Source organism: Camelina sativa, chromosome 10 (genome assembly GCF_000633955.1).
Source record: "Camelina sativa cultivar DH55 chromosome 10, Cs, whole genome shotgun sequence".
Taxonomy (NCBI): domain Eukaryota; kingdom Viridiplantae; phylum Streptophyta; class Magnoliopsida; order Brassicales; family Brassicaceae; genus Camelina; species Camelina sativa.
The window spans coordinates 4,071,918-4,095,410 of record NC_025694.1 but is presented as its reverse complement, the minus strand read 5'-3'; the positions used below and the strand labels follow the sequence as shown (position 1 = coordinate 4,095,410).

Below are 23,493 nucleotides of genomic sequence, written 5' to 3'. Positions count from 1 at the left end.
TAAAAATAAAAATAAAAAGAGGAATAATTTAGAGAGAGAGAGAGAGGCCTCGTTCGTATATAACACGAATCCCATCTACTATCTTTTTTCTCTCTCTATTTCGATATTTCAACTTCTTCCTCTCTCTCTTCCTTCCTTCCTTCCTTCCTTCCTTCCTTCTCTCTCTTCTGTAACCTTCTCTTCCTTTCATCTCTCTCTCAGCTTCTCTATTCTGTATCTGGTTCCCACGGGAGCTACAGAGATTTTGATTAGTGTTGTCGTTGTTAACCGACGATGAAGAAGACTGCGTCGGCGTCAGCCAAGATTCCGGTGAAAGATGACTGGGTGAAGACGGCGATGACAGACGACGAGATGGTTGTTGAGCTTCTGTTACGGTTAAAACATGCTGGAACTGATAAGCCGGCGGCGAATCTACCTCCGTTACGATGGGGAAACCGTCAACGACGGTCTCGGTCCTCAAGATTCGCTGGCGGCGGCGGCAGTGTTACCGTTTCGATTAAGAAAGACGTGGATTCCGTTAGAGCTAGTCCGAAGACTCCTCTCTCCTGGAGTGGCGGATCTGGAAGCCGTGGTGGATCTGGATGTCGCGGCGGCTCTGCGTCTCCTTCCGCCGATGGATTCGAGGATACTAGTCGTCAAGCTAGCTGCTCTACGTCTACAGGATCTGGATCTAAGGTACCTTCTCTTTCCCCCATCCTCGATTTTGTCTCCTCTCTCTCTGTCTCTCTCTCTCTCTCGATTACGAATCACGGTAGCTGCGGTGAGATGAGAATCCTTCCCCTCGCTTTGATTCTTCCGAATCCGATCTCGCCGGGAAATCCGGATATCGCCGTCCGTCGTGTGCTCGTAATTGAGAAGATCCTTCGCCGTCTCATTGTTTTTCTTCATTTTTTTTTCTCTCTTTCAAAACCCACGATTCTCAAATTTAGGATGACGTCACATCTCACGCACGCTTGAAAACCTCACTAGACCTTCTTTTATTCTGTTTTCTTCAATTGCAACCGAATCGGCCGGAAAATTATATCCTCCGCCGTGTTTCGCCGTTCTAACCACCTTCTAGGTTAAATGAATCTATCCATCTCTAGTAATAAAAAAAGTCAAACCCTCTTTAAGCTTGTTTATCTGTTTTTCCATTTTTCCTCACTTTTTTTTTGGTAATTAAAAAGTTTGCTAGTATTCGTTTAGAAACAAGCTTCAGAGGTGTCCTTTTTTTTTTACTCTGTTTGATAAATCTGGAGGTTGACGGTTAAAAAAGAGTAACCGAAATACCCGGTACGCGTCGAACCGGATCTTGCGCTGTGAGCGTTTGGCCGGTTAGATGGGAATTAATTAGGAACCGGTCAAAATTTTTTTGTTGTTGTTGTTGTCTTGAGGAATAAATTATCAAAAAAAAGGTTTTGTAGATTAGATTATGAGGAATAGTACAGCTAGTTGGTCAAACGTGCGCGTTTTGCTTTACGTTTTTGAGGCCCTAAACGTTAGCGTTTTGAGAGAAAAGAAACGAGTAAAATCTTGTCGGAGGGATTGGGGTCACGTGATCTTTAAAAGAGTGATGACGACTCTGATGACACGGAATTGTCATGATGTGCCATCATCCTTCATTGAGTATTTTACTAGTGACTTTCTTTTGAAATTTCTATTAGTGGGAAAAATTAAACTTTTACTACTCCCATGTGTTAGTTAAAATTAAGATGTTTGGGTTTTTATTATAAAAAGTAAAGAGATCTAATAATACAGTTGTCGTTGTTATTCGTCAGCATTGTTTAATCATACTAGTAACTTCAAATTGTCAGATTTGGCATCTTGTCTAGTGCTGTTGCTAATCAAATACGTTATTGTTTTGCAGGTCTTTCCCACAAACGAAATCACTAGTTCTTTCTCCAGGAGTTTGAAGAAAAAGAGGGTATAAGAAGAGACTCTCTTTCTTGGATTCCAACTTCACTCCTAAATTCCCAATTTTTTATTTTAGCTGAGGTTTCTTTTTTTTTTTTTTGACAGTCATCTTCTGAGCTTAAAAATGAAGAGAACTTAAAGTTGAAAGAAAGACTAGACCTTGAAAAGGTATATTCTACTTGCTAATTTCTTTGTTTTTGTCATTATGGTTTCTTATTCGTTTTGCATCTTTCTTTATTCTAAATGGATCCAACATTTTTTCTACAGGAGATTGCAAGTCTCCGAGCAACATTCAACGAACAAAACGTAAGGAATCAAAGATTGAAGAGGATTAAGGTAAAACTAATAATAAAATTTTGATTCTTCTTAGCAATCTTTTGCGGTATTTATGATCTTCCAGATTCTCTGTCTCTTTGTTAGCCTCTTTCTTATCTGAATCAAAATCTACACTTGTTGTCTTTGTTTCAGCTGGACTTGAGTTCAGGCCGTGTCAAGAACGAGACTCGGGTTGATCTCATTCATAAACCACAACCCGTACCAAAATCTTGCAGAGTAGAGGGTGACTCGGAAAATCAGGGGAGTGTCTTCTTCCTCCCTGATCTCAACATGGTACCATCAGAGGAGGAGATATTGTACGGTACCAGCTAGAATCACTTATTCTCAAAGCTTTGCAGTCTCAAGAAGGATGGAGCTGGAGATTTTTAACAAAGAAAAGTGAATGTAATACTTAGGATAAAAAAAGAGGTTAAAACAATCATCTCCCGTAGCATTCTCGTTTTCTGATTCCTTCTATTTTAGGGGGCTAAAACGTTCATTACTTCTTGATTTTTTTTTTAGAAGAAGGTGGAAATTAGGTTTACTTTCTCTCTTTTGTACCCGATTCGTTGTAGTTAAAAAAGCTTTATTGGAAATTGTTGTTATGGGAGCAAAAAAGTAGGACAGCTAAATAGACTTTACTGTTTCAAACTTTTCCTTCTTAATTATGCACCGTATTAGATTAGTAGTTTACTCCCTCTGTCTGTCTGATAAAGATGGTTGTATAAAGATGGTTGTTTATAAATTTTTACACATTTTAAAAAACAATGATTACTGAGTTTAAATATATTTTTTTCATTGACTAAAAAAATATTATTTAATTTTAAACCAATAACAATTCAAAATTTTAAATATATTTAATGATTACTTCTAGAAGTTTACAAAATATCAATTTTTGTGAGACAAAAAAATCTCTCAAAATATCAATCTTTATGAGACAGATGGAATATTAAAAACCCTAGTTTCTGCTCAACTAACCTAACAAGACAAGAGAGATCATCTTTTTTTTTTCTTTTTTAATTTTTTTTCTTGACGAAGACAAGAGAGATCATCTATCCAATATCCATCATCAAATCTCTTCTTGAGCCATTATGATTTTTCTACTTTTTTCATTTTAATTTTTAAACTTGGGAGATGTAATGCTATTGGTGGATTGTCGGCGTGTTCATTGATATTCGTCGCCAAAGAAATATTCTATTTCTTTCATTAATATAAAATGTTTTAGAGGTTTTTGTTTGTTTCATAATATAAGATGTTTTCAACTTTTTAGGTAACTTTTAGATTACTTTTCTATTTTTTATTATTATTTGGAATATAAGCAATGCCAACTTGTTTTATCAGTTTTTTTTTTTTTTGAACAAAAACTTGTTTTATCAGCTAATTTGTTTGTTTCAGTCTGTTTCATTTCATGCATCCCAAGTTAACTGTCTTAAGTTATACAAACAATTCTTTATTATTTTTTTGGGGGGCAAGAGAGATGGACATAAGAATCCTTCATTTGTTAAAAAAAGGAAAAAAAATTATTGTGCCTTAAAAATCTTTATAAATGAATTTGATGGTAATTATTTATACTTCTCATTCTTTTAAGTTTGAAGTAATGAAAAAATAATACTTCTCATTTTTTGTTTTTTACTTTCAATTTTTTCCCAAGTAGATGTTTTATGATATTTGCTTTCAAAAATATAATATAACCTTTATAATATTTTATCAAATTTAATCAATAAGTTAGCTATTTTATATGTATCCGGATTAACTAATATATATATGTATTTATTCATAAAATATGTAAGAAGTTAACTTTAAAATAAATCTAAAGGAGATAACTCCAAATTAGTTATTTTGAAAAAATCAACCACTTCACCTCACCTAATAGGGTCATGTCATGGAAGACTCTTTTTCTTCAATATATTTAGCCTTTTGTCCATCCTTAAGATGAAGTGTAAATCTTTTTTATTGGATTCTGTGACCTTAATGGAAAATTAGAAACAAATATCTTTAGAGTTAGAGGAGTGTCTTAGTCAGCAACGGTGGTGTTATATATGCAAGACATGGGAATATGGCCGACTGGTTGATAAGTCACAATGATTGTTTAGATTGAGAATCATCTATCATCTCCATAGACGCATATTTAACTAGATTTGTTGAATATGTAACTAACGTCAGATAGAGTTTGGGATGAGATTACAAACATTTATATACAGGTGGATCGAAGCACAAACCTTGTCGCGAGGCTAATTCGATCCTCGAAACAAAAGGCATAAGTGATGGGCCAGCTTTGAAGTTAAAAATAGCAAAACGTATGCACAACAGCACAACCGATTATATATGGTTTTACTAGTACCAAAGTGTGGCTCATACTCATAGTACAAGTACAACCTTACAAGTTCTGTGAAAATTAGATTTACATAACTTTTTAAACTCATTCAGTCATTCTCATGAATGCTCACCAAACTTATTATTTTCATGCTTTTGTTTTTTTTTGGTCAACTGGAATTATATTAATATTAGAAATTGGTTTGATAAAACCACTCGGTTACAATCGATGTTAATAAAACTAAAAACTTTATCTGCTACTTCCTTCTTCGCACCTCCTTATACACACCACAAATTTTTTTTTACCCAAATGCTAAACTAAGTTTCGAGCTACCATTTACGAGAATCTGGCCTGAAACTTTGCAAATTGAATCTATCCAAAAACCCTCCCAAACAGTGATAACTATACAGAGGATAAAACTCTCTCATCTTCAAAAATACTTTGCAACCAGTTTGGAAAACTAACTGCAACATAAGATTGATTGCGACAATCACTTGTAACGCTTGCGGCAATGAGATGAGCTCCTCTGTTAGTTATTGGGTTCTCTAAGACCAAAACCCACTGCACAAAAAATTCCAACAGCCTACTAATTTCCCCCGATTCATAGTAAAAAGAAGGCCAAGCTTTCGGTCTAAGCACCGAATTTGCCAGGAAAGTACCTTCAATACCAAAAGTGACTTTGGTCCTTCTATGACTGATTAAACTTTCCATAGCCCATACTGTAATCACAAAGTGAGCCTGATCTTTGCTTGTTATGTTGCTAAAAGCTCGACGGCTATGAAGTATAACCTCGCCTTTATCCTTCCTCGCAACCCAAGCACCTCCTGCCATTTGATTCCTCCGTGACCATGAAACACCAACATTACATTTCACCCACCCAGCCGGTGGTGGAACCCATCCATGGTGTCTATTACTTCTCCTTTCCCTCGCCAGATTATTGTTAACTCCAGGAACTGTGACATCTTTCTCAACCAGTGAGCTTTCTTCTCCATTGGAATCCAGTCTTTGAGCAGTAAACCATTCCTCATCATCATCTCTAATTTTTTTCCACAGACTTAGGAGCCGAAAAAATCTTTCCTTCGAAAAATCTGATGTTTCTATTTTTCCATATTCTCCAGATAATCCATGGAAAAATCTCTTTCTCAACTGAGTAGGCCATTGACTGTTCCCTCTATTAACCAACAAATGATTCATATTTGAATACACTGAACCTTTGTCAAAACCATTCTCCGGAGATGGATAGTCAGAAAGGGCCCAAATAAGTCTTGCTGCACTACATTGGAAGAGGACATGGTTAACTGATTCCCCCTCTAACCCACACGTTTGACATCTCTCATCCATCTCAAACCTCTTCTATTTAGTTTAGAAAGCACAGGTAACGCTCTACACGTTTGACATTTTCATGCTTTTGTTATTTTTCTTTTATGTTACCAATTTTGGTTACAGGCTTACAGCTTTATGTTTATGTTGTTGACATTAAAAACAACTGAAGTTGCGCCAAACAAAAGAAAAAAAAAGTGTACTAAAGATTAAATTAAAACAAGACACATACACACACACTTTGGTCGTCTTCACAAATAAACAAAACAAGAGGAAAGAGAAGACCTTCCTTTCTTTCTCTCTCTCTCTCTCTCTTCTCCGATCCCCAAAACGCAGGAAAACAATGTCGTTTAACAACAGCTCTCACCTCCTTCCTCCACAAGAAGACCTTCCTCTCCGACACTTCTCCGACCAATCAAACCAACCTCCACCGCCGCAGCAGCAGCAGCGTCACTTCTCTGAAACACCTTCGCTCGTCACCGCCAGTTTCCTCAACCACCCTTCCACCCTAGCCACGACTGAGTCCGATCTCGCTCCTCCGTACCGCAACGGAGACAATTCCGCTTCCGATGCTAACCCACTGTGGCTCTCTTTTCATACGGAGATCCAAAACGCCGAAGAAGTCCGTTCTGAAGTCATCGACGGGGTCAACGCCGACGGTGAAACGATACTCGGTGTTGTTGGAGGTGAAGATTGGCGGAGCGCTAGCTATAAGGCTGCGATTTTGAGACATCCGATGTATGAGCAGCTTCTTGCGGCTCATGTGGCTTGCCTTAGGGTTGCTACTCCCGTTGACCAGATTCCGAGGATCGATGCTCAGCTCAGTCAGTTGCATACCGTCGCCGACAAGTACTCCACTCTTGGTGTGGTTGTGGACAACAAGGAACTTGATCATTTCATGGTAAGTTTAATTTTTTCTTTAATTTCAGGTTCAAATTTGGATAGGGTTCATGCAAAGTTCCAATATTTTTGAACTGTGAACGATTCTGCATTTGATTTATGTTTACTAGTTGAGTGTCAAATTCACATTTTTCATGTGGTTCTTGAGTCGTCTTTATGATCCTTGGCTTCTCCTTTTTGGTTAGCTAAATTCGAATTATGAGCTTTGGTTTGACTCAAATAAGTTGTATTTGTTGGACAATGCTTCTTTCTTGGTGGCTAATTGTTTGTCTGCTTCTTACTAAAAAGAGTTTTGTATGTCATCTAAGTTTTGTCCACTAGAAAGAAAACATAATATTTATTTTGTAACGTTCTGTCTGTATGTCTTATGAATTGGAATTGTGTACCTTTGTTTTATGATGTTGCAGTCACATTATGTTGTGTTGTTATGTTCATTCAAAGAACAACTCCAGCACCACGTTTGTGTCCATGCAATGGAAGCTATTACTGCTTGTTGGGAGATCGAACAATCACTGCAATCCCTAACTGGTAACGTCCCAAATCTTTCTTTGTTGCCTTCTCGCGTTAGAGGTGTTTTGATTTTATTGCTTTTGTCTTTCTTCTGGTTTGTAGGAGTTTCTCCAAGTGAAAGTAATGGCAAGACAATGTCGGATGATGAAGATGATAATCAAGTAGATAGCGAGGTCAACATGTTTGATGGAAGTTTGGACGGTTCAGATTGCTTGATGGGGTTTGGTCCTCTTGTTCCTACCGAACGAGAGAGATCCTTGATGGAACGTGTGAAGAAAGAACTGAAGCATGAGCTTAAACAGGTAATATGCTTGAGCAAGTTTCAATGTTAACATTACACAAAACAAGACACATTGTTTTATCTCGTTGCTTGTTTTTTCTCGTATAGGGTTTCAAAGAGAAGATTGTGGACATAAGAGAAGAGATCATGAGGAAGAGAAGAGCGGGGAAGCTGCCTGGAGATACAACTTCTGTACTCAAAGAGTGGTGGCGTACTCACTCAAAATGGCCATACCCAACTGTAAGAACCTCAGCCGGGAAGTTTAGTTTGGGTACGACATTGTCAAAAGCGGGTTTTGATTCTTGATGTTTGTTTTGGAACTGCAGGAGGAAGATAAGGCAAAACTGGTACAAGAAACCGGTTTGCAGTTGAAACAAATCAACAATTGGTTCATCAACCAGAGGAAAAGAAACTGGAACAGCAATACTTCCACATCATCTACTCTTTCCAAGAACAAACGCAAACGGTAAAGCAAGATCTTATCACTTTCCCATCCTGTAATTTCATCAAAACCGGTCAAGATATATTCTTTCTTAACCAAACTCAGGACCGACAAGTCGTAGGTGAAATAGCAACTAACGAGAGGATGGTTCTGTCTTCTTTGCCATGTGAATTCAAGTGAACCAGAAATGAAAGACACAGTTTCTCCTCCGGTTCTACGATCGTACAGATTGTGTTTAGTATAGGTGGTACCGGTTTGCCTATAAAACCGGATTCTAGAATCTGAATTGCTTGTTGTAGCGGCTTATTAATACTGTATGTGTTTTATTTTATATATGTGTACATAAAGTAGTTTATGGAAGGGAACAGATCTGTATTGTTTTGGTTTGTGAGCTTTTATATGTAAAGTGCCAATATGGTTCGTAATTTCGTATGTAATGTATCAAGCTGTATTCATCATTATTAAAACTACACTAGCTTGAAATGTACTCTAGTATGATGTTGCAATACGCGTATGATGTTTGCATGTTGCTAGCAGATTAATGATTAGTTTCCCAAATTCTTTAGTGTTTCTTCTTCTAATAGTTTTATAATTTCCGTTAATTATATAGGAGGTTATATTATTTTAGATTATTACACGAAGTGAAATTAAGAAGCCCATTTATATTGGGCCTACTTTTTTGGGCCTAATTCTGATTTCACTAATATATTTTTCTTCGTCTTCTCGAAGGAACGGAACTTTGTTTCAACTTTTTTTTTTTTTTTTTGCATTCTCTCTCGCTTTCAATTTCTGTTCGTCTTCTTTTGTTACTCTTGTGTTGTTGTTGAGTTGGGTGATTATGGAAGCACCACAGGAGGAACGATCTCCGTCGCTTGACGATTGCCTTAAGCTATTGAAAGGGGAGAGGGACGAGCAGAGGCTCGCCGGTCTACTTCTCGTCACTAAATTTTGCAAGAGCGATGACGTCGTTTCCCTCAACAAGGTTTACGAAGCCGTCGGTACTCACTTTCTCGACCGTCTTCTCCGGACCGGTAAACAAAACCCTCCAACTATTGATCTTTCTCTTGTTTCGCACACTAGATACTATACTAATCTTGGGGAAAGATTGGATTTTTAGTGGAGATACTAAGGTTTTTGTTGCTCTCTCTAGTGTTGGGGTTTTGACTGGTTTCGATTTTTTTATTTGTTTTATTTGGCAGGTAGTGGTAGTGGTGATAATCGTGATGTGTATCTGCAGCTATCTCTTACTGTTCTTGCTGCATTCTGCCGTGTTCCCGAGATAGCTTCTTCAGAAGAGATGGTCTCCAGAATTCCTCTAATTCTTGAAATTATGTCGAAACGGTATGTTACATCACCTGATTCTTTCATCTGTTGTTTTCCAATGTTTCTCTTCTCAAGTTTTGCTTCTGTGTATGACATCTTAAAAGTTAGGAAATTGGCTTTTTGGAAATTTCAGAATAACTACAAACATTCTCGAAGATTGCTATGAGCTTCTGTATTTGGTGTCCACGGCTTGTGAAGCTGGTGTCATGACTTTGATAAACTCTGGAGGATTGAGAGTCATAGCTCCCCAGATGTCTGATCTACCTGATGGTAAATTACTTATTCATTTGTTTTACATTGTTTTGTTGTGTATATAAGGCATCTTAGATTAGTGAGGTATATGGATTTGATAATAATTGCTCCCTCAAAGCTTATATGAGACATGTTATTCAGGCTCGCATGCCATGGAGGTTGCTATAAAGATTCTACAGTTATTGGTTAGTCAGCTTTCTGGTGAGAGTATGAATATTGAACGCTTCTTAGAACTGTCTTTGGTGGTGAGTCTACTTTACTTGGCTAACTTTCTCTTTGTTTTTGCAACAATTACTAAAGCTGCAGTGCTTAAGTTGGAGTTGAAACTTAGTGTTATCTGTTATTCAGGTTGCTGCTGTCTCACGGCAGTTTGCGGTATTGCATAATGCCCTGAAGTTTGAAGCACTCCATCTACTGTCTGCAGTCTTCTCGTCAGAGTATTCTGTGAGTTTTCATTTCCCTTACATTGTTCGGAAAAGTAGCTGTAGTTTAGCGAAGTTATGCTTTTAGATTTAGTCACAATCATGATACATGTGAATTTATAAGCACCAAAAATTTTGATTTTCTCTTTTCCATTGAATTTGGGAAAATCAGAGTGCTATTATCATCTACGTGGATGGTGTAATTGTCCTGATAAATGGAGCTTCACTGTCTTGATGTGTACCTCTTTTTTTTTTTTTTTTTGGGTGTACCAATCTGATTATATGTTTCTCATGGAACTTTTAAAATGCGTAGGCACTTCTTCACGACCCTCTTCGTTCCATGCCAGACAACAATTGGGCAGACTATATGCGCAGTGGTGTTGTGGCAATTCTGCAGAACCGTGTGGGTAAGTTAAAAGCTATTACCAATTTGTATGGGACACTAGAACTGGCATACCTATTTCTGGCATTTTTTTCTTGCGCTTAATTTCATCTACTTGTTATCTGAGAAAATTCCTCTCTTGTTTTCACTTATGAAAAGAATAGTATCCTTTGGTCATTATGTTATTGATACAGTGCTTGCTTACATCCTTTATGCAATTGAAGCTTTCATTAAGAAACCTGTCTTGTTCATGTGTAGCACCTTCCGAAAAGCTTCATGCGTTGATTCTGGCTGAGAATATGATGTCAGTATTGGGTGAAAATTGGCTTATCGGTCAGGTAAAATTACCCAATGTTGATCTTCCAGCTGATAGGTATAAAAAACACAATCTCACTTAACATACATTTTCATAGTGACAGAAGGATTCACACCATGCTGATTTCTCTTGTAGGTGTCTCCTGCTGGTATTAGAGTCATCACATGTTGAGATTTCCGTTTTGTTAAATGATCTCGCCTACAAGAAGTATGAAGCTCCTAAGGATAATTCAACTGTTGAAGACATTCTTTTGAAGCAACGGTATCTGCCAATCGTGTTTTCTTTGGTAGAAAAGATCATCAAACATATATCATCTGTTGGTGAAAATGAAGGTATAACATAGATCTTAATCATGTTTTGTTAATGTTTGCAATTTGCTATTATTTTTATCCTATACAATCTTTTTTCTTTCACCTTTCTGTTATTGTATGTTATTTCTCTGAACCTTCTTAGTACTTTTAATTGTCATTGCTCAAATATCTAATAACTGCGCTGATTAATATAGTGTGAAAATATTTACGCTTGACATAATGCATGTCAGCCTTTTCCTTCATCAAAGAAATATTATTTACATTGTGGTCTTTGCAGGGACTTTAACTGATGAAGCTGTCTTCCAGAAGGTGATTAAAATACTTAATGAGACAGTGGGAGTGGTGCTCGAGTATCTGAAAGATGCAAAGGTACTCTATATATTTGATAAGATCAAACTTCTTTTGAGCGTCTTTATGTGTAATAATTGTTTTTCATGTTCTCTTTCATACAGGAACATGGAAATAAGAAAGGAAATGATCTTCTTGCATCTGTGCGAGTGACTGGAAGGTACAGAATACAGATAACCACTCTTTGGTCTTCTAAGATATTACTTCTTAATTCTCTCTTTCTGTTTATTTTTGTATTGAATATATATACATATGAGATTGGTGAATTTTGTGTTTATGTAATCGTTGTTTGCTGCTCCATTAAAATTTGTGTAAACTAATACTACTTATGGAAGAACATGGATGGCCTCTGCCTCCTTACCATTCTGACACCCACTGAGTTTTTTTGGTGTTTTCAACAGCTATCTTGCCGAAATTCCGGTTGCATGCAAAGAGCAGGTCCAAGATCTTTTGGATTATATGCTTTCAGTGGAGGGAGAAGATGAGTCCAGGTTTGAGCATATTGCTTTATCTTATTGGCCCTGTTACAAAGCTTGTTTACGTAATGCCTCCCAGGATAACTTGGTCTGAACGTTTTTTGTTTTGACAGCCCGTTTTTGTCCACGTGCTTCCTGCTCCCATTGCTTTGTCAAATAACAATGAAGGCAGAAGGATGTAAACTCTTGGCTTCCTCAAGAGGCTATATAGCTGTGAGTTACTGTACACCGATGACATTATGCTTGAACAAATCTCATTTACAGCTTTTCCTTTATTTGTATGCTTGACCTAAATACGTTTGGGTGTTTATATCATACAAAGGAGTTGTCTGATTATTTCAATACAGGTTGTGGAATGCCTAATAAAACTGATCGAACGCTGTGGTGAGAGTACTGATGAAGATGGTAGCATATTCTTGGCCTGTGATACAGTTATGAATATTCTTTTGAAGGTACTCTCTTCTCCCTAAGATAAGACTTGCATACATATGGCCCATTGCTTTATCCCGATCATGACGGTAGTTTTAAACGTTATGAACAGAGGGAAGAAATAAGCTTGACTCCAGAAATTTCTACATTTTCCAGACTACTGAAAGCTTTGGCATGTTGGGCAGGTGAAAATGATTCCTATTTGTTCCAGCTAAAATCCTGAAAAATGTCAAAAACTATGTTAAATAATGCCAGTTTCTTATTTTCCTTTTGTGATAGATCGTACAAATGACCCATCGGTGGTGATGATGGCTGCAAGCATCTGCTCTCTGATCTTTGAATTCACATCAGAAGAGGCTTTACTCAAGCAACCTAATTTCAACGGTAGCTCCTTGGATAGTTTGGCTAGGCTCATAGCAAGAAGCTTATCCTCATGGGGCCAGGATACGTCTGACACTGCCGATCTTCTTGAAATCGTAACAGCAGGTTTTGGTTTCAACATCTTTTATCTCATTTAACATCACTTGTTTTTTTTTTTTTCCTCAGGGCTTCTAAATTGTTGTCCTCTCTGATAATTTGTGGAACAGGATACTCTGGATGGACAGGTCGATTCCCAAGCATTAAGAAGCAATGCCGTTGAGCAATGACATGAAATGTTATCTTAGCTCAGGCTGTTTTATAAGGGAGAGAGAATAGTATTAGGCAGAAACATAAGTATCTTTTTGATCTTCACGTTGTTGTATTTATACTTTGTAGATTATTAAATCATTTTCCTTTATCTTAAATTTCGGATTCTTTAGTTTATTTTTTTGGATCAGACTAAAATTTGATTTGTTAAATTGAGGAAATCTAAAAATAAAAAATAAGGATCCGAATTTAGAGGATTCACAATCCTGAAAACGACGTCCTAGTGTTAACAGCATACAAAACAGTAAACAGAAACAAACGCGTAAAATGGATAAACCCTTTATAAATAAACAACAAACCTTTAAGGAAGGTTTGGTTGGTTTGCGCTTTGCTCAAAAACAAAGAGAGAGAAGAAGAATCCAGACCATCATCATAAATTATGCCCGCCTTATCTCACTACAGATCAGTATCATCTCTACCGTCCGTTGACCGATCTTTCCTTGTCATCCAACGGCTCAAGATCCACGGAAGCTCTTCTTCCTTGCCGGAATCTTCTCCCTCCTCCTCGGCTCCTCTACCCGTCGCCGATCCTTTGAAGCGAATCGTATCTGGCGGATCTCTCGCTAAATGGATCTCCGGGATTACAGCTGGCTCCGCCTTAGGGTTTCTGTATTTGTCCTCCTCTGATTCTTCTGACTCCATCTCTGGTTTATTTTCCTTCGCTGATAGTTCATCATCATCTCCTTCTTCTGTTTGTGGAGTTAAAGTCGGCGATCTCAAACCGAGATCCTTTATTCCCAAATTGTCTTTGCCTGGTTACAGCTCCGGATTCATCTTCGGAGGTTCGTTGATTTTTTTTTTTATTTTTTTTTTTATTTCATTGGTTTTTTTGTTTTTCTCTCTCGATTTGAGCTAATTTTTGTTGTTGGATTTTAAAAAAAAAAAAAAAAAAAAAAAAAAAAAAAAAAAANGCGTTTAGGAGGAAGATCTTCTTCAATTACGAGAAACGTTTGAGATTACAAAGTCCTCCTGAAAAGGTGCATTTCAAATTCCATTGATTCTGTTTGGGAATAGAGAGAACCAACGAAGATTTTTATCATAGAGATTCGATTGATTGTTCTTTGTTTCAGTTTTAGAGATGTTGTATTGAATTCATAAGATTACCTTTCTGGTTATTTTTTCAATTCGTTTTAGGTATTCGACTACTTTGCATCGGTTCGGACAGAAGAAGGAGAAATACTAATGAAGCCGGCAGATTTGATGAGGGCAATAGTTCCGGTGTTTCCTCCATCAGAGTCTCATCTTGTAAGAGAAGGTTATCTGACTGGCGAAAGAAATCCCGGTGAACTTAGATGTTCTCCTTCCGAGTTCTTCATGCTCTTTGATGTTGATAATGATGGTCTTATCTCCTTCAAAGAGTGAGTTATTTAAACCAAATCATTACTTATTGTCCACCTTTCATTCTTTTGGAAGATTGGATTTTTTACTTGGTTTGGAACAGGTATATATTCTTTGTGACATTACTCAGCATTCCTGAATCAAGCTTTGCCGTGGCTTTCAAAATGTTTGATACTGACAACAACGGGTGAGTATTCGTTTAAATATCTACATAGGATTTAATCCTGCTTTTGGTAACTGTGATTTTTTCTGGTCGGTATTCCCATATTTTGATCCTCCAAAACGGACGGGTTGTGGGAATCACTGGAGTCTCTCTTTTCAGTTTACGCTGAATCATATGTTAAAAAATCTGGTCAGTGCTTCTTTCCTTTGTAACTTTTATTTCTTCGTGATGGTTCTGACGAAGTATTGTTTTAGGGAGGTTGACAAGGAAGAGTTTAAGACAGTGATGAGTCTGATGCGATCTCAACATAGACAAGGAGTTCGTCACAGAGATGGCCGTCGAACTGGCTTACATATGACCGGCTCTGTTGAGGATGGAGGCTTGGTTGAATACTTCTTTGGAAAAGATGGTAGTCAGAAACTCAAACACGATAAGTTCACTTAGTTTATGAAGGATCTAACTGAAGAGGTAAGTAGCTCTTAACCCTTCAATTCATCTCCTTACTCCGTGTGACTAGTAGACGTTCAGGCTGAAAGAGAAGAATCTTATGTTGTTGTATATAGATGCTGAGGCTGGAGTTTGCACATTATGACTATAAACGAAGAGGAAGTATATCAGCCAAGGATTTTGCATTGTCTATGGTGGCAGCGGCTGATGCAAACCATTTGGGCAAGCTGCTTGATCGAGTTGATGGTCTGAGCGAGCACCCGCGCCTCAGGGACATGCGTATCTCACTAAAGGAATTCAAACAGTTTGATGAGCTACGCAGTAAACTTGGACCATTTTCTCTAGCTCTTTTTGCTTATGGCAAAGCCAATGGTTTACTTACAATGAAGGACTTCAAACGAGCCGCTTCTCAGGTATGTGGAATAACTCTGTCAGACAATGTGATAGAGATTGCGTTTCATGTGTTTGATTCAAATCGAGATGGGAGTTTGAGTGTGGAGGAGTTTTTGCGGGTTCTGCACCGAAGAGAGAGGGACGTGGCACAGCCGATTGCCAAGGGACTGTCACGGTACTTCTCAGATGGATGGAATGGTTCTAAGAACTGTTCCTAATCGTGAAGACTCTTTTTCCTCTTTGGGGCTTACCGATGAAACTCGAAGACTTTTTTTGGGCTCTTGGGTTCATACGAGTGAGACCAGAGATTGATGATATTACTCCACGCTTGCATTGTAAGAAGAATTCTGATGTGTATAGTTTGATGGATCTATGAACTACTCTTTTTGTTATCTAATGATAAATGGTAATTGCATAACAATTAACAAACAGAAGATATCCGGCAAAGATTACACACAGCTGTATCGATAAAAGTTAAGGTATTGATATCTTTGAATCTTATATCATAAGCCCCTCTTGAAATCAATATTTTGGTGAAACTAAGTCACGAAATTAATCCAGAGGGAGAGAGGAGAGAAGAGATGAATGCTGATGAAATAGTTGGTCTATTGAGTCTTACTTTAAGATTTTAAAAAATGAAGTCTGAATCTTTTTCAAGCGACGCAGATATTCACACAACAATCACAAATTAAATATAAACTAATCCAATTTAACAACAATAAATAACAAAAAATACAAAGCTACGGTATAAAACAAAACAAAGAACAAATGACCAATATTTTGAATCAATCTGAAGAGAAGAGGATTAGCCCATCTAAACCTTCTTCTCTGGACTGAATCCCAATCAGTCTCAGCCACTACATCAAAACCGCAGAGGCCAAGAGTATATATCCCCGTGGAAATCCCAAAAAAATGTTCCTTTGGAAAAATGACAAAACCATACCAATATAGAGGAGAAAAGAATGCACACCCACTCCCACCCAAACAAACAAAATGCCTGCAAATAGTATATACAAATGATTAGCTTCCCAGCAAATCAAGCCAGAAAAAAACTGGACAACTACAGAAATGTAAAGGATAAAATAACTTTATATAGGCGATTCTAGGGACATCTTTGAGACAGGCAAGCAAATTTTCATAAATGGTTTTAGCATTGTTTAAAGGCAATAAATCATAGATCAAATCCCCTAATTCATGCTCCATACCAAGAATGATTAGTCGATAGCATTCAACCGATACAAAACTAACAACCCAAGACTGATTATAGACTGCCATATTTTCAGGATTTTGTAAAGCGGAAATGAGTTACTACTTACCTAGTGATACACAAAATCTGATGGCATCTGATATTTTTATGTGTATATGAGAAGAATATTTTGGTCAAGCACGCCCTGAAAATACATTCTCTAAGATATCATGCAGTTTGGGGGCACGTCTCCGGAACATTGGTTCTAGCCGGAAAGATGGGACACCCATCTGCCATCTCTTGGCATCATACATCTCATTCCATGCCTGTACTATTTCATCAATCTTGAACCCCATACCTGCGTTTGTCATAAGATTGTTATCATATATCACACCTCATATCAACGCAGCAAAAATAAAACTAACAGAGGACCATTACTGGATTATAACTTCCCCAGAGTTTTGGTATTCATGCCAAAAAAATGGATTACCTTCAAGTGCACCCTCGCTTGAACAATGATTCTTTATCATCACAGCTATATCAGTTGCAGAAGCTCCAGCTAGTTCAAATTTCTCCACTGCAACCTCCAAACATTCATCCCAAGTTGGTAATCCGAGCTTGTACTCCACAATAGACCGTTCATACAGCAATGAACCCCACAAGAGGTTAATCTGAGAACTCATATTAGCTGCCTGCTCCACAGTTTCTTCTTCTGAAGCTTCGCTAAACAATTCATCTAACTCCATCTTCCGCAACATGTTTTTATGTTTATCTAACTTGGAGATTCCATTTAGACGACGTTCTTCCATTTCTTCCCAAATCTGCATACCCCTCTCCATACTATCTTCAGCTTTGTTATAGAGCTTCAGGACCTCCTCGGAGGCCTCACTTTCTAAGTCTACCTTGCTTTTGAGTGCATGATACCAGCAAAGCTTTGCCTGTTCAAACTGCTCTTGCCCAAGTGCTAGAAGAGCTTCGTAAAAATCAGGTTTAACCTTAATCGCTTCTTCATATTTCTCTGCAGCTTTGTTGTACTCCTTCTGTGTCCACACAAATGCAGCCTCCACTGCTTCTATTATAGCTTCTCTCGAGGCATCCTCAGGAAAACAGACCTGCTTCCTTGCCTTTGACATGTGAACGTTACCCCAGTTAAACAAAGCTAGTGCACCCATTTCTTGGAACTTTTCAGCTGCGATTTCAAAGAGTCCTTGCGCATCTTCACCAGTGACAGCATCCTCCATTGCTTCCGTATGCAGCTTCATCCCAAGTTCATGGAGGTCCAAGTACGAATCAGAATCAAACCCAACATGGTTCTTGAACAACTGCGCAAACTGGTAAATCCAGTTCTCAAAGCACGTAGATGCTTTGTCAGACTCCATGTATTCTCCGACACTTCCATTGTCCGCAAGGCTGCTCAACCTCTTGGAAACCTTGTCAGTTGATTCACTATTGTTCATGACGTCATAGGTTGGTTCTTGGTCGGGGTTAACTTCTGCTATATATAATCTAAGGGAGCCAAGTTTATCATGAGTAGAAGCAGCTAGTCTCAGCTCATCTGTTGTGGTAATGGTTACCAAATCACCTTCTGTATCCCTATATTTAATGAGGAAACCCCTAAGAGCAGGAAAACGATCCCTGATTACGTCTCTTACAAGTCTTATACTAGAATCCAGCGGCAGTTGTGCCCACCTTATATCATCTCCATGTACAAGCTTGACAGTCCTAGTAACCGTTGCATCTTCTTTTGTGTTTCCTCCGCCTTGAACAATCTCAGAGGCAATGACCTCTTTGTCCATGACAACAACCTTATCCTCCAGCTTCCTCTCTTCTCCAGCCTTGTTACCACCACTTTTCTTTTTCTGTCCTTTATCACCCTTAAAACTTATTTTCTTATCTTCTTTCTTGCCACCAATATTTCCATCAATCTCTAACTTGTCGCTCTTTTCCTCCTTTGGCTTATTTCTGCTCTCAGCTTCGTCTGCCATGTCAACAAGCTTTGGACTCTCAACCACACCTCTGTTGATCTTCAGTTCCTCATCCTTTCCACCGCTCTTCTTCTTCTTCTTCTTATTCCTCAACCCCTCCTTAACAATCTTCTTCAAACGAGCAGCGCCAACAGGCTGAACATTAAGAAAGCTCTTCTCCATTTCATCAACATCAACACCTTTATCCACCAACACCTTCTTCACCCTATCAAAGATTTCGTTTGCAGACGCATTTTCCGGTTCCATATTCAAAACAATACGAGCATCCCTAAACGCGTAATCCAACTTATTCAAAGCCTCGTAACACCGAGAACGCCTAAGTAAAGCCTTACTGTACCTAGGAGAAGCCTCTAATGCCAAATTACATTCGCTAATCGCATTCGGATACTCACCTAATCCCATTTGCATATAACAAGAAGCCATGCTGGTTCTCAGATAAGCAACATCGATATGTTCCTTAGGCAAGAGCTTCAAGGCTTTGTCGAAACTCAACATGGCTCCTTCGTGGTCGCGTTTCTGGAAGAGCTTGTTACCTTCTTCTTTGAGCTCAAGTGCTCTGCTAATGAAAATCTCCATATCTTCGTCAAAAGCCCTCGAAGTAGAACGATGGTAAGTCTTCCCTGACTTGCCTCCGCCGCCGCCGCCGCCGGAAGCATCTTTTGGCGTCTCTGGATTCTTCTTCTTGGCTGTTGGCTTTCCCATAAGTTAAAGGTGAGATTTTTATCTGAGAAAATACAATAAATGAAATTGAAGTTGTAAAATGATGAAGCAGAGGGAATGAAACAGAGGATTGAATTCGATATTTTTGTGTATTTGACCGATCGGAGAAGAAACGTTTCCGTACACTTAAATGGTTTGGTGGAAATGCCAGAGAAGCACGACACGACTTTATCCTCCCTGTAGCTGTAGGTGGAGGTGGAGGTGGAGTGAACCCTAATCCACTAATTAATAAATAAAATTAATTAAAAATATATATAGAAAAAAAAAAAAAAAAAAAAAAANAGATTGTTTGTTCGAATTAGCAAACAAATATTGTATTCGGAACAGGAAAGAAAAGTCTTTGGTGTTTTTGTTTTGCTGGAAAGAGGGAATATTTTCTAACTTTAAAAAAAAAAAAATCAATTAATAATTAAAGAGAGTTTGCTTAGCTTGCTACATAAATTATTAGAGTTTTTGCCCCCCACAAACAAAATAATTAAAAGTTTTGTTTTTTTCCTAATAGTGGTGATTGTGATTACGATTCGTAAAATTTTTTAAAAAAACTGAAAACATTTATAATTGTTCTTTTGGTTGACATATGATTTAGTCATGCAAATGCAATGTACGTAACTTTTTTTCAAAAAGTTTGATTGTGTCCCAATTGGTTAAAATTTTAAAAGACAAAGCTGTAAGAATTATTACTCCTTTTTTTTTTTTTTTTTTTTTTTTTNCATATACATATGTTCAACTTCACCGTTAAAAAGATTTACCGGCTTATGCACGATTTTTCGAACCAATTATTATGATGGGCTTATTATAAGGCCTCAATTTCCCCAGGCCCAATACGGTTCAGAAGATGAAGTTCACGCCGTAAACTGTTTACGCCAATGGATATGGTGCAACTGCAAGAGTAATGGACTAATGGTGATGATTATTTATGATAGATGATATCAAACATTGTTTCTCTGAGGATGCATGCTTGATCTTCTAACATTTACGTCTGTATCACAAAGCGAATCACAACTCAGTTTCTTGGACAATAAAAAAATCGGCGTTTACTTGAGACAAAAGAAACTAGATAACATAATCAGAGTTTTGGAAGTGTTTATTTTTCTTTTCCTCTCATAAAAGAATGTAATTAGAAGCCTATCACAGCGAATCTTTGCAACTTGGGTCGACGGCGGAACCGACGGGTCTGAAGATGTAAGGCTCGCCGGCGTAACTGAACTGAGCGGAGGCACCAGCTGGCAAAGCTTCCCCTTTAATCAGAAGACATGTCAATCCGTGTGAGAGCAGTAGCCATGGCTCCACAAGCTTCACCGGAGCAAACCCTGCGCAAGTCAGAGTCACGTGCTTCTGAAGACAATTGCACGTGTTGATGACCGACACTGTCCACTCCGGTTGTCCGGCGATTTCTCTCCCGGTCCTTACCGTTCCGATCTGGAGCTTTTTGTAACTGCAGCGGCACAGTCCTGTGGGTTATATAGTTTAATTCATGCCTGCTTTTTCATTAGACACTCCAAGATGTTTCATAAACAATCCAAAAAATTAAACCGATCGAGTCCTCCTAATAAAATTGAATTAGACACTCCAAGATGATGGTTTACAGTGAGGTTTTATATTATAAATATGTAACAAAAGGCATGACACTTCTTCTGGGATACATACAAAACGTGGTTAGAGATTCGGATTAATTAATTACATTACCTTGAGAGACCATAGAGAGAAGAAGGAAAACAACAAAATATTTAAGAGCAAGCGCCATTGTTATTGTTAAAATGTATGTGTCTTTAGAGGTGGAGGAAGATGAATGAACCGATCTAATTTATAATTCATTGCATATGTTTAATTCTCTCTTGCCTTAATATATAGATACGATTCTCTAGATTTCACAAGTTTAAGAAAGGCATATTGAATCTATCAATTAATTATATTTATTTTGGATACTCTAAATTTTAGGAATTTTGAATGGAATTCAAAGATTTACATGAATTTAAAAGTAATTTTTGGAAATTAAGGTATCAAATTAAAATATAGTTGGTATTAGTCAAAATTTCACATATTTAAGAAAAAAACATATTCAATGATTTATTATAAATATTAAATTACATTTCTAAGAACAGCATATTTTCTTCCTAAACGAAATCCGTAATTCAATCCAATAAAAATGTTAGTTTACACAAGATCCTAAAATAACTAATATATAATTTCACTCATCGTACATCGGCCAACTAGTTTTTGAAAGCATGCCAGCCACAAGTATGAATTTGGACCTTTTCCTAAATCTAAATTTTTTATGTGGCAATGTATCAAAACTTTGAGAAATGAGTGTTCAATCGCAAGATTGAAGAATCATCATCGAAGAGATACATGAAAAATCTATATGTGACAATAGATGAGAATAAAAAGTTGCAAGTGAGAGAGAGAAATATGATTAAGACCACGACGAAGGCGAAGGCGCAAACAAAGAAGATGATCAAAGAGGTGATCAGGTAGAAGAAGAGGACGCATGATATGATGATGAAGTTGAAGACAATAGAGATAGATCAATAAAAAGATGAAGAAGAGGAAATGATAACAAACGTTATTTTTCTGTAGATCATATGCCAATTAGTCTTCTAACATTTCTGTATGTAACTTAAATTTCACACAAGAAGTCATAACATCTTCGTCCTTGAGTCGCAAGAAATATATGATAACCTTTGCTACTAAATGTTTTTTTTTTTTAAAATTAAGAAGTTGTAACAGCGAAGAAATCAGTTCATGCAACTTGGGTCGACCGTGGAACCAACGGGTCTGAAGATGTAAGGCTGGCCGGCGTAAGCGAACTGAGCGGTTGCGCTAGCTGGCAAATCTGCTCCTTTAATCAGAAGACACGTGTTTCCTTGTGGCTTAAGCAGCCATGGCTTGACAGGCTTCGCAGGAGCAAACCCTCCGCAAGACAGTGTCACGTGCTTCTGAAGGCAAGTGCACGTGTTGGTTACCGTCACTTTCCACTCCGGTTGTCCGGCGATTTCTCTCCCGGTTCTCACCGTTCCGATCCGGAGCATACCGAAAGTGCAGCGGCACAGTCCTGCCGGTTATTGTTTCATGCTCTCTTTTCATTAGTTTTGTAACTCAGGATAATACTTAATTATCAAAAGAAAAAAAAACAAAAAAAAAACTTAGGATAATATTTGATGCATGGAGTCATGGACTGTATATTATAATGGTATTTTTGGACAACAAGTCATAAGCATGATATTAAGAATGTTGAATCCTGTTTAAGCTATGTAGTAGCATAGCATCCCCAAGGAAGAAAAAAAACGACATGATCGAAGACCAAATATATATACCAAAATAAACGTAACTGAAATCGAACTAAAGATTGGAGACCGTAAACGCTTTAATTACAACGAATTAACCAAGTGAGATTCAATCTTAGTTCAGATTATATATATATATATTTCTATATGATCCAAAAAGCGAGAGATCAAAACCGATCAGTCCTAATTAAAACTGGATTAGACGACACTCCAATATGATGATTAAAGGCAATAAGGCATAAAACTACACACGAAAAGGTTGGTCGAGATTCGATTGATTAATTTACCTTGAGAGAACATAGAGAGAACGAGAAAAACAACAAAACATTTACGGGCAAATACCATTGTCAATTTGTTGTTGTTACTTGTGTTTATGGAGAGAGAGAGAGAACGAGAGATGAGCGACTCCAATTTATATCCATTGCATATGTTTTAATTCTCTGTTGCTGCCTTAAATTATGTAGATACGATACTTGGTTTCATAAAACTAGAGTAACATATTTTAGACGAAAAAAGGACAATAAAAAGAAGAAAAAGTAAAGAAAGAAAATTATATAGTATACTATAATCAAGTAATTGTTTAAAGTTGTTAAATATAAATATATATATATAAATCATTAATATGAGACTAATAAATTAATATATACTGTAATAAGTTAATAATATAGTCTAAAATCAAATCCTAAGTCTAAAAATGTTAAATTTAAATAATTTAAAACCCCAACTCCAAAAACATTAATTTTAAAACTTAATGTAAACGTTGAATCCAAAATAGTGTAATTATTAATTGTTTTATTAATTTAAACCGTTTCAAAGATTAATTTAATATTAATATAGATATCTTTTCTCTATGAATTCAGTTTCTTCTTAAACGAGTTTACAATATTGGACGGTGCATGTTCCCTCTCTTTGCTGACATGAAGATGATCAGTTACGACTTACGTCACGTAACGTTCGTGTTTGCATTATTTTAATTTAGACTTGTAATTAAACAGCTTCTGAATTCTATCGTTCATAACTTCATATCATGGCGAATGACGACCATTTAAACTATACT

The 23,493-nt window shown here is 37.3% G+C and overlaps 7 protein-coding genes across 8 annotated transcripts; 4 read left to right on the top strand and 3 right to left on the bottom strand.

Annotated features, from left to right (window-relative positions):
* LOC104716983 lies at positions 127-2,876 on the top strand. Its single transcript, XM_010434479.2, has 5 exons — positions 127-675; positions 1,847-1,903; positions 1,999-2,061; positions 2,161-2,229; positions 2,362-2,876. Exons 1-5 carry the CDS (start codon positions 274-276, stop codon positions 2,539-2,541), a joined length of 771 nt encoding a protein of 256 aa, XP_010432781.1. The 5' UTR covers positions 127-273; the 3' UTR covers positions 2,542-2,876.
* LOC104716982 (homeobox protein knotted-1-like 5) lies at positions 6,093-8,466 on the top strand. 2 transcript variants are annotated; one of them, XM_010434478.1, is made up of 6 exons: positions 6,093-6,743; positions 7,150-7,270; positions 7,355-7,554; positions 7,641-7,772; positions 7,859-7,998; positions 8,096-8,466. In XM_010434478.1, exons 1-6 carry the CDS (start codon positions 6,186-6,188, stop codon positions 8,097-8,099), a joined length of 1,155 nt encoding a protein of 384 aa, XP_010432780.1. In that variant the 5' UTR covers positions 6,093-6,185; the 3' UTR covers positions 8,100-8,466. The 2 variants fall into 2 exon arrangements, with proteins under 2 accessions (XP_010432780.1, XP_010432778.1); XM_010434476.1 differs by having other exon boundaries at positions 8,080-8,466.
* LOC104716981 (neurochondrin-like) lies at positions 8,733-13,037 on the top strand. Its single transcript, XM_010434475.2, has 16 exons — positions 8,733-9,005; positions 9,174-9,315; positions 9,431-9,567; positions 9,691-9,794; positions 9,898-9,993; positions 10,285-10,378; positions 10,612-10,726; positions 10,805-11,001; positions 11,258-11,349; positions 11,433-11,488; positions 11,730-11,819; positions 11,918-12,017; positions 12,152-12,256; positions 12,346-12,418; positions 12,513-12,719; positions 12,821-13,037. Exons 1-16 carry the CDS (start codon positions 8,813-8,815, stop codon positions 12,871-12,873), a joined length of 1,854 nt encoding a protein of 617 aa, XP_010432777.1. The 5' UTR covers positions 8,733-8,812; the 3' UTR covers positions 12,874-13,037.
* LOC104716980 (calcium uptake protein 1 homolog, mitochondrial-like) lies at positions 13,199-15,658 on the top strand. Its single transcript, XM_010434474.2, is given in 6 exon segments — positions 13,199-13,702; positions 13,830-13,897; positions 14,055-14,278; positions 14,362-14,445; positions 14,676-14,889; positions 14,985-15,658. Coding segments are annotated over 6 exon segments (1,488 nt in total). The 5' UTR covers positions 13,199-13,299; the 3' UTR covers positions 15,480-15,658.
* Positions 15,881-19,396, bottom strand: LOC104716978. Its single transcript, XM_010434473.1, has 4 exons — positions 19,277-19,396; positions 16,938-19,156; positions 16,578-16,805; positions 15,881-16,258 (listed from the first exon to the last, which is right to left on the bottom strand). The coding sequence occupies exons 2-3, from the start codon at positions 19,132-19,134 to the stop codon at positions 16,642-16,644; spliced, it is 2,361 nt and encodes a 786-aa protein (XP_010432775.1). The 5' UTR covers positions 19,135-19,156; positions 19,277-19,396; the 3' UTR covers positions 15,881-16,258; positions 16,578-16,641.
* LOC104720021 lies at positions 20,281-20,896 on the bottom strand. The gene is made up of 2 exons (XM_010437996.1): positions 20,839-20,896; positions 20,281-20,603 (listed from the first exon to the last, which is right to left on the bottom strand). The coding sequence occupies exons 1-2, from the start codon at positions 20,894-20,896 to the stop codon at positions 20,281-20,283; spliced, it is 381 nt and encodes a 126-aa protein (XP_010436298.1).
* LOC104716977 lies at positions 21,858-22,802 on the bottom strand. The gene is made up of 2 exons (XM_010434471.2): positions 22,724-22,802; positions 21,858-22,204 (listed from the first exon to the last, which is right to left on the bottom strand). The coding sequence occupies exons 1-2, from the start codon at positions 22,779-22,781 to the stop codon at positions 21,888-21,890; spliced, it is 375 nt and encodes a 124-aa protein (XP_010432773.1). The 5' UTR covers positions 22,782-22,802; the 3' UTR covers positions 21,858-21,887.

Coding starts and splice junctions, on each gene's coding strand:
- LOC104716983 (XM_010434479.2), top strand. CDS start 274: ATGAAGAAGACTGCGTCGGCGTCAGCCAAGATTCCGGTGAAAGATGAC. Junction 676..1,846: donor CTACAGGATCTGGATCTAAG/GTACCTTCTCTT, acceptor ATTGTTTTGCAG/GTCTTTCCCACAAACGAAAT. Junction 2,230..2,361: donor AAAGATTGAAGAGGATTAAG/GTAAAACTAATA, acceptor TCTTTGTTTCAG/CTGGACTTGAGTTCAGGCCG.
- LOC104716982 (XM_010434476.1), top strand. CDS start 6,186: ATGTCGTTTAACAACAGCTCTCACCTCCTTCCTCCACAAGAAGACCTT. Junction 7,271..7,354: donor ATCACTGCAATCCCTAACTG/GTAACGTCCCAA, acceptor TCTGGTTTGTAG/GAGTTTCTCCAAGTGAAAGT. Junction 7,555..7,640: donor TGAAGCATGAGCTTAAACAG/GTAATATGCTTG, acceptor TTTCTCGTATAG/GGTTTCAAAGAGAAGATTGT.
- LOC104716977 (XM_010434471.2), bottom strand. CDS start 22,781: ATGGTATTTGCCCGTAAATGTTTTGTTGTTTTTCTCGTTCTCTCTATG. Junction 22,205..22,723: donor TCTCTCTATGTTCTCTCAAG/GTAAATTAATCA, acceptor AATAACCGGCAG/GACTGTGCCGCTGCACTTTC.
- LOC104716978 (XM_010434473.1), bottom strand. CDS start 19,134: ATGGGAAAGCCAACAGCCAAGAAGAAGAATCCAGAGACGCCAAAAGAT. Junction 16,806..16,937: donor AAGCGAGGGTGCACTTGAAG/GTAATCCATTTT, acceptor TGACAAACGCAG/GTATGGGGTTCAAGATTGAT.
- LOC104716981 (XM_010434475.2), top strand. CDS start 8,813: ATGGAAGCACCACAGGAGGAACGATCTCCGTCGCTTGACGATTGCCTT. Junction 10,379..10,611: donor AATTCTGCAGAACCGTGTGG/GTAAGTTAAAAG, acceptor GTTCATGTGTAG/CACCTTCCGAAAAGCTTCAT. Junction 11,350..11,432: donor AGTATCTGAAAGATGCAAAG/GTACTCTATATA, acceptor TCTTTCATACAG/GAACATGGAAATAAGAAAGG.
- LOC104720021 (XM_010437996.1), bottom strand. CDS start 20,896: ATGGCGCTTGCTCTTAAATATTTTGTTGTTTTCCTTCTTCTCTCTATG. Junction 20,604..20,838: donor TCTCTCTATGGTCTCTCAAG/GTAATGTAATTA, acceptor TATAACCCACAG/GACTGTGCCGCTGCAGTTAC.